Raw genomic sequence first — 9005 nt, forward strand, 5'->3', positions numbered from 1 at the left:
AATTTCAATGGATCACTAAGAACTAAGTAGATGACATTAAACGTGAGCCTAATAGGATCATTGAGACTGTAATGCAGCTTCCAATGCCTTTTACGTGCTGACGGTTGTAGGGAACGACACCATTTGCTACATATACGGGGATTGGGAATGTTAAATCCCATAAACGAGGGAACCTGTTATACCTCATTATTAGCCAGATTCCCGCCCCTACATACCAGTTTGTGAAGAAATTGAATACTATTTTGACTCCTTACATCCCAGATGACCACATTTTGAAGTCCTCTGCTGAGTTTATAGAAGCCCTGAAAACGACCCCCTCAGAGGAATTATTGCATTGATATGATGTGGAGTCCCTCTTCACGAACGTCCCATAGATGAAAAAATACAGATAATTCTGGATCATGTATATAGAGACGACTCCATGCTCCCATAAACATCCCTGAACATGCCCTCCAAAACCTCCACCCACAAAGGCTATATGTACGCACAAAAAGACGGTGTAGCGATGGGTTCTACCCTTGGAGTATTTTCGCAAAATTCTACATAGGTACTGTGGAACGTTGGGTATTCATCGCCATCGAGAAACCGTCTATTTATGTCCGATATATTGACAACACCTTTATAAGCGCCAGCACAGTGGAAGAAATACAGCACCTGTGACAAGCCTTCCATGACCACAGTAGACTCAACTTCACCACCGAACATTGCTGTGACCATCGCCTCCCATTCCTTGATATTCTCGTCAAGCAACTAGAGGAGTGCTTTGTAACTCAAGTGTATATGAAACCCACGAACCTTGGCATGTGCCTGAACGGGAGGAGCAAGTGTCCAGAGAGATACAAGCTCACTGCGATCAGCGCCTTCATCAGGAGACCTCTCTCACACTGCTCTTCTCAGAAGGACACACACATTGAATTAGAGTGTTGCCCAGGTTTTAATTAACAAACAAAATTCATTCGAAGAAACTTCGATAAATGGTATCAGCAGGTGCCTCACCCCGCCGCTCTTGAAGAGGTCACTCTCTTTTAAAAGGGAGTATTTCACAAGAAATACAGAGAATGAGTGAGCCCTTTGCAACATCATAGAAAGGAACGTCTTTATGGTTAAACTGATAATTTATTGCAAAACCAAGAAGACCAGTGGCCTGATCATGAAAAACATTCCAGCCCCCGTGGTGCAGGACCCACTCAAGAAAACTAAGGTTGTCTACCTGTTATGGGCGACACAAACTCAGAAACTCAACTTTAACCTTTATTCCGTTAACAGTAGTAGTAGTAGTAGTAGTAGTAGTAGTAGTAGTAGTAGTAGTAGGTTCATTCCTGAAAGGAATTATTGCAAACTTTAAATACATTATTAAATAACCCATAATATTCAATAAGTCATAAAGGTGACATAATGTACCTTAATACATCTTGCAAAGCTAATTAAATATACTTTTCTAAACAAGACACTTTCATTGCCACTTTAAACCTCCTTTGACTATATCACATTGTCATATTTATAGGACAATCAAATGTTAAATGTCACAAATAAACCAATTTACGCCTTTTAACGCTTAAATGAATAAAACATATAAAGCAAATATATATAAGTTCGTCAAAAAACTTACATCTGTGTGCCCAAAATGAATCCTTTGAATTACGAAATAGATACAACTGTACTCCTTGAAGACCTTGCTTGAACTGCGAAAGAGACTTCATAATTTTAGGAAGTGAGATGAAATCGTAATTTTTTTACACCTCTCAACTCTTTAACTACCACTTACAAAAGTAACGACATTGTTTTGCCAACTAGATGGGTTTGTGTTTCTGCATTAACATACTCAGCCTCATAAACAGATTAAACCTGTTTATCAAAATATACACCTACTCATGCAGACACAATAAATAACCTTTAAGTTACAATACAAACTCTGAATTCAAAACACTTTCATGATTCACATATTCAGCTAAACAAAATTAAACATCTTCATAACTCAAATAATATATAATATCAAATGATAGGCCATAAGAACAACATAATATCACGTTACATTTAACATGAAAATCCTAGCCTTCAACTAATAACACTAGCTTCTGAATAGGACGGACAATAACCGAAGAAAGTGTCTTAATCTTGGCACTGTGAATTGTTCCTTTGTCATCAGGGTATACTTCTATCACTCGCCCCATTGGCCACTGATTCCTTGGCTCAATGTCACTCTTTACCAAGACCACATCGCCAACAATTAGATTTCTTCTTGGTTCATTCCACTTTTGTCTAGTCTGTAAAGTGCTCAAATACTCCTTTCTAAATCTTGACCAAAACAGGTTGGTCAGATATTGAACGCATCTCCACCTTCTCCTCATGTAAACATCATCCTTTTGAAACAAGCCAGGGGGAGGGATCACATAAGATTTTGGAATCAACAAATGGTTTGGAGTTAGTGGCTCAAGGTCATCTACGCTGTCACTAACAGTGGTTAACGGTCTTGAATTGACGATGCTCTCAACCTCACAAAGCAGAGTCCGTAAACTTTCATCATTTAGCCTTTCACCAAATTCCTTCACCAGTGCTGACAACACTTTTCTAACTGTTCTGATTTGGCGCTCCCAACAACCACCCATGTGGCTTGCTGCAGGTGGATTGAATTTCCATTTAATATGATGATGCGACAAATACTTCTCAATCTTCTTTTCCTCCATCTCATCAAGAGCTGCCTTAAGTTCTCTCTCAGCCCCATGGAAGTTGGTTCCATTATCACATCAGATAACCTTGGGATGACCTCTTCGAGTAACAAATCTTCGCAAAGCATTTATGAAAGAGTCAGATTGTAAAGTGTTTGCAGTTTCAATATGAATTGACCTACTAACCAAGCAGGTAAATATCACACCATACCTCTTTAACTCCTTTCTTCCTTCCTTGATGTAATAGGGTCCAAAGAGGTCAATACCAACATTACTGAATGGTGGTGAAGGTTCCAATCTGTCTGCTGGAAGATCAGCCATCTTTTGACTCAAAGCTGGTTCTTTCAACTTCCTGCAAGTAACACAATGAAATAACACATTCCTGACAGTTGCATTAGCATTGATGATCCAATACTTCTGCCTTAGATTTGAGAGAACATGGTTTCTACCTGAATGAGCTAATAATTCATGCTCATGTCGTATCAACAATGTAGTCACATGATGCTTCTTTGGTAACAGTATGGGATGTTTGGCAGACTGTGGAATGTCAGACCTTCTTATCCTACCTCCAACCTTCAATAAGCCATCCTCAGAATCAAGAAAGGGATCAAGCTTATACATTGGACTACTCTTGCCAACTGACAATTCCCTTGATAAAGCCTTCACTTCATCACCAAACACCTCCCGTTGAACATACATTATGATTGCCCTTTCAGCATCAGTGGTTACACAACCTTTCCTTTTACCACTAAGGATTGACTTTAGTTGTTGAAATACAGAAACTGCCTTTTGTAACCTTGACCATGAAGAGAAATATTCAATCAATCTTGTAAACCCATGATGTTCTTCAGAAATTGTGACCGCAGACACATGCTCACTCTTACCATCAACACAATCTGCACACACATACTCCTGTGAAGGCAAATAATCAGATGCAATAAATGATGGGCCATGAAACCATTCGTCATACTGCAAAAACTGATGTACACTAATACCTCTTGATGCCACATCAGCAGGGTTATCACTGGAGTTTACATATCTCCATTGCTCAGGCTGGGAGTAGTCCCTTATAACCCTGACTCTGTTGGCTACAAAAACAGGGAACCTTTTAGTGTTGCTATGAATATAGTGAAGGACTGTTGTTGAATCTGTGTAGTACACTACCTTGCCAACAGTAAACTCCAACTCCTTCAGGATGTGTTGAGCAACCTTGACAGACAGTTGCAGCTGTAAGTTCTAACCTAGGTATAGTCACCACCTTTTTGGGAGATACTCTTGATTTTCCCATGACAAGATTTGACTGAACTTGGTTTCCATCGTGATGAACAAGATATGCTGCAACACCATAACCAACTGTACTTGCATCGCTGAATAATACAAGACTTGAACCTGTCACATTACCAAAACCACTTGACTTGAAGCATCTTGGTATTGAAAGCTGCTCCAGTAAATGAAGACCTTGTATCCAATGTTGCCACCTTTCAGCTGGCTCATCTGGAATCCTCTCATCCCAGTCCAGACTCTCAACTTGACATAATTCTTGTAACAGTTTCTTGGCTGGTAAGATGATTGGAGAGAGCAACCCAAGGGGATCATATAATGATGAGATAGTTGATAACAATCCTCTTCTTGTGAATGGATTATCCTTGAGCTCAATTGAGAACTTGAATGAGTCTTCTTTAAGGTCCCATAACATTTCTAAGGCTCTTGTCAATAGACTCTCCATGTCAAGATTAAACTTGTCACTTTCAACCAAACAATCTTCAGCAGGCAAAGCTTTAAGGACATCAATTGAATTGCTGACAAATTTAGTTAACCTAAATCCTCCTTCACCAGTTGCAGATACCAAATCCTTCACCAACTTCACTGTTGTAGGAACATCAGCACATGACTTCAAACAGTTGTCAACATAGAAATTGTGCCTTATGGTGCTGCCAACAGTTGAATCATACTTCTCATCTGCTTTGTCTGCTGTGGCCTTCAATGCAGTATTTGCAATACTCGGTGATGAGATTGCTCCGAAAATGTGAACAGCCATTCGGAATTCTTCAAGAGGTCGATTGATGTCACCATTAGGCCACCACAAGAATCTAACATAGTCCTGATTCTCAGGTGGAGTCTTTATTTGAAAGAACATAGCTTCAATATCTCCAATGAATGCATAAACCTCCTGCCGGAATCTAATGAGTACTCCTGTCAATGAATTGGTGAGGTTTGGACCCTGTAGCAGAACATCATTTAATGACACACCTTCAAACTTGGCACTACAGTCAAAAACAATCCTAATCTTCCCTTTCTTGGGATGAAAAACTGCATGATGAGGAAGATACCAAACAGGAATCTTATTGACCTCATCATCTGGGATCTTGTAAGCATAGCCTTTTTCAAACAACTTGTCCATGAATGCTGTGTACTGCTGTCTGTAATCTTCACTATTCTTCATCTTCCTCCTTTGCCACTTAGCTCTGCTAATAGCCTGCTTCTTATTGTTAGGAAGATTCACATTGAGATCTCTGAAAGGCATGGGTAGCTGAAAGTGACCATCTCTAAATTCAATGTCATCTTGGCACCTTTTCACAAATCTTATGTCCTCAAAAGATAAGCCACGCTCATCAGGAACTGACCCAAGATCCCTTTCTGAAAAATCTAACTCAAAGTACTTCCTGATACTTTCAACAGTAATACAGTCAGTAACATGTTGAACATCAGATACAAGTAACCTGTGACATGAAACCCCATTTGAACTAACCTTAACATGTACAGGCCCATTAACTGTCCATCCATGCAAATATCTTACTGCAAAGGGGCCATAACCTGAAGTGGGTACAACCTCTAAAGGTTGTAAAGCTGTTGGACAGTTACTACCTATCAAAATTCCTATGTCTAACTCTGGCTGATACACTGGAATCTTATTAATAACACTTGATAAATGAGGCCAATCCTTTAACATTTCATACCTTGGAATTTGATCATGATTAACAGGAATATCCTTTTGTGTGAATACCTTTGGCAATACATCATTATTACCATGTATATCAGCAACAACAAGACCATTTACAATAAAGGTTTTAACCATATCAGTCCCATGCATTGTTTGCAACTTGATAGCTGTTTCAATACCTTTACAGTTTAATTGATCCTTGATACTATCTTTAATGAAACAGCCTGTACTGCCCGTATCATAAAAGGCATAAGTTTGTACTACATTGTCACTACCCTTTACACTTAATTGCACAGGCAAGATTGATTGCAACACTGTATCAGAAATTGTACATGCAAAAGACCTCACATTATTTAGGCTTTGAGTATTACCTTGACCTGGAGTGCGACCTTCACCTTGAGTACCATCTTGACCCTTAGCACAACCTTGACCTGTACTTTCAAACTGTGCAGTAGCTTGTGACACAATTGCACTGTTGCTGTCAAGCATCCTAAAGTTCTGAATGTGCAGAGTGGTAGGATGCCTTTTATTACATGTCTTGCACTGCCGTCGATTGAGACACCTTTTTGAAGTGTGGTTATTGCCCAAACAACTGAAGCAAAGACAGTTGTCTTTAACAAATTCTCGTCTTTCATCCACACTCCTGTGCAGAAATTGAAGGCACTCCTCAATGTCATGATGACCACTACAGAGTTGGCATTTCCTAGTATATTGGTTGGCAGAATTTGATGGTTGCACTGTAACTGCAAACGATTTTTGCTTGGTCTGACTTGAGCCATGATTTACCTTTGCCTTTGAAAAAACACACACTTTACCCAAAGCTTCCCTGCTGAATACAGGATCCATTGCTGCCTCTGCTGCATTCTGCACAAATTCCACTAATGTGGTGAAACACACACAAACACCTTGCTTCCTGAGATTTATCACATGATCCAACCACTTACTTTGAATATACACTGGCAGCTTTGAAATCACCCTCTGAAGGTTTGGCGAATCATTTAAAACCTGCATGTTTGACAATGACTGCATGGTATGATTACATTTCACAAGATACAAAGCATATTCCTGCAAAGATTCACTGTTATCACCTCTCACTTGTGGGCACTTGGTTAGCTTGTCTATGTATGCCATGGAAACCTTGTATGGATCTCCATACACTTTGTCCAGAAGTCTTTTTGCTTCAATGTATCCTTCAGATGCATTCATAAACATGCACCCAGCTATGAGTGACTTAGGCTTTCCTTCTAGATGCTGATTTAAGAAATACAGCCTGTTGGAGTCTGATGTGGTGTGTGGCACGATGCGGTCATTAAATGCCAACATGAATGATGCATATTCAAGATGATCACCACAAAACTTGGTCACTTCAGCATGAGGCAGCATCATAGCCGCTGCTAACTGTTGCTGACTTTGGTAGAATGACTCTGGGGCAGGTGCCATGGGTAGAAAAGGCACTGTGACATTGGGTTTATTTTGAAGCACATTGTGACTAGGAACAAATGCTGGTGTTTCAGGGTTTAAAACTTTGTCTGTCGATGGAATAACTTCTTCCTGGAACACCTTCTCCCTTGCCCTTGCTGCTTCAATTTCACCATCCAACTTTAACAAATCTTCCTTGGCTTTTAATTCTGCCTGTTGTTGGGCTATTTCTGTCTGTTTCTCAAGCAGTGCCCTCTGTGCAAGCAAACCAGCCAACTTTGCCTTCTCCTGTATGAGAGCTGACTTTACACTTGATGCCGTGCTTTTAACTGATCTCCTGGATTTATGTGACCTGCTCCGCAGTGAAGATCCGTCCATAGAATCCTGCAAATTTGCTTCTGTTGTGGCTATCCATTTATGCACCTGAAATCTGAATCCTAAGGCAGACAATTCTTTATCTTCAAACCTTTTGATTTCTGACTGGTGCTCGTTGACAGGTAGTTGAGACAAGTAATCACTGTGGCAGTCTTTGTACTTCTTTAACCCTTCCTCAAACTCCTCTAACCCTGTCTTTACTAAATGGAGATTATCAGGCTTCTCCATACACTTGCTGACTTCATTCCATTTCTTTGTGAGGGCAGGGAGAGCAGCAGTCTGGTTGTTCTTGAGGGTGCGTAACTTCTCCTTGGCGTCACCATTGTCTTCTACGTTGTTTTTCTGATCTGTATTCACGTTCAAGATAAATGAACTATTGTTATGGGCGACACAAACTCCGAAACTCAACTTTAACCTTTATTCCGTTAACAGTAGTAGTAGTAGTAGTAGTAGTAGTAGTAGTAGTAGTAGTAGTAGCGGTAGTAGTAGTAGTAGTGGTAGGTTCATTCCTGAAAGGAATTATTGCAAACTTTAAATACATTATTAAATAACCCATAATATTCAATAAGTCATAACGGTGACATAATGTACCTTAATACATCTTGCAAAGCTAATTAAATATACTTTTCTAAACAAGACACTTTCATTGCCACTTTAAACCTCCTTTGACTATATCACATTGCCATATTTATAGGACAATCAAATGTTAAATGTCACAAATAAATCAATTTACGCCTTTTAACGCTTAAATGAATAAAACATAAAAAGCAAATATATATAAGTTCGTCAAAAAACTTACATCTGTGTGCCCAAAATGAATCCTTTGAATTACGAAATATATACAACTGTACTCCTCGAAGACCTTGCTTGAACTGCGAAAGAGACTTCATAATTTTAGGAAGTGAGATGAAATCGTAATTTGTTTACACCTCTCAACTCTTTAACTACCACTTACAAAAGTAACGACATTGTTTTGCCAACTAGATGGGTTTGTGTTTCTGCATTAACACTACCAATACAATGCCCTGTCTGGGAATACCCCAGCACCTACATTGGTATGATAACTATGCAATTTTACAAGAGAACATTTTGCCACACTCAGGAAGGCGCCTCAATAATCATGCTAAAAACACCCACAATATCAAGATCTACCGATAGGTCATAATTCTTAATGTTAGAATTATTGGAAAGGTGGCAGACCACCGCTGCCTCCGCCTCCTGGAGGCCCTACACATCAGAAAGGAGAGACCCAGCCTCAACACCACACAAGAGACTTCCCTCATCCAGACAGTGGTGCATAGGGCGATGCCCGCTAGCTCCCCAGAGCCGATCAAATGGACCAATCAGGTGGTGCCCTCATCTACTGGCAATGACCTACCCAGTACTACCCCCCTAGTCTCCAGTGTCCGCATGCGAAGACCAATGTAAGCATCTACCTCTGGGAGACGGATTGACTCAGGGACTTAATCCCTTTGTTCTGCCTATGCAAACTTAGCTCTCACAAGACAGAGCACCCGGGACACTATAAATACCGTTTAATGACCCCATTCCAACCAGAGCAGGCCCACCCTTCCTTGGGAATGAACCGATGATACAGTTGGAAA

At 40.1% G+C, this 9005-nt stretch overlaps 1 protein-coding gene across 1 annotated transcript; it reads right to left on the reverse strand.

The window, feature by feature from the left end:
- Positions 1-1213: 1213 nt before the first annotated feature.
- Positions 1214-8700, reverse strand: LOC135206357 (uncharacterized). The gene is made up of 5 exons (XM_064237776.1): positions 8633-8700; positions 7798-7910; positions 3840-7748; positions 2878-3754; positions 1214-1319 (listed from the first exon to the last, which is right to left on the reverse strand). The coding sequence occupies exons 1-5, from the start codon at positions 8698-8700 to the stop codon at positions 1214-1216; spliced, it is 5073 nt and encodes a 1690-aa protein (XP_064093846.1).
- Between the last annotated feature and the right edge of the window lie 305 nt (positions 8701-9005).

This window comes from Macrobrachium nipponense, chromosome 29 (assembly GCF_015104395.2).
Source record: "Macrobrachium nipponense isolate FS-2020 chromosome 29, ASM1510439v2, whole genome shotgun sequence".
NCBI lineage: Eukaryota > Metazoa > Arthropoda > Malacostraca > Decapoda > Palaemonidae > Macrobrachium > Macrobrachium nipponense.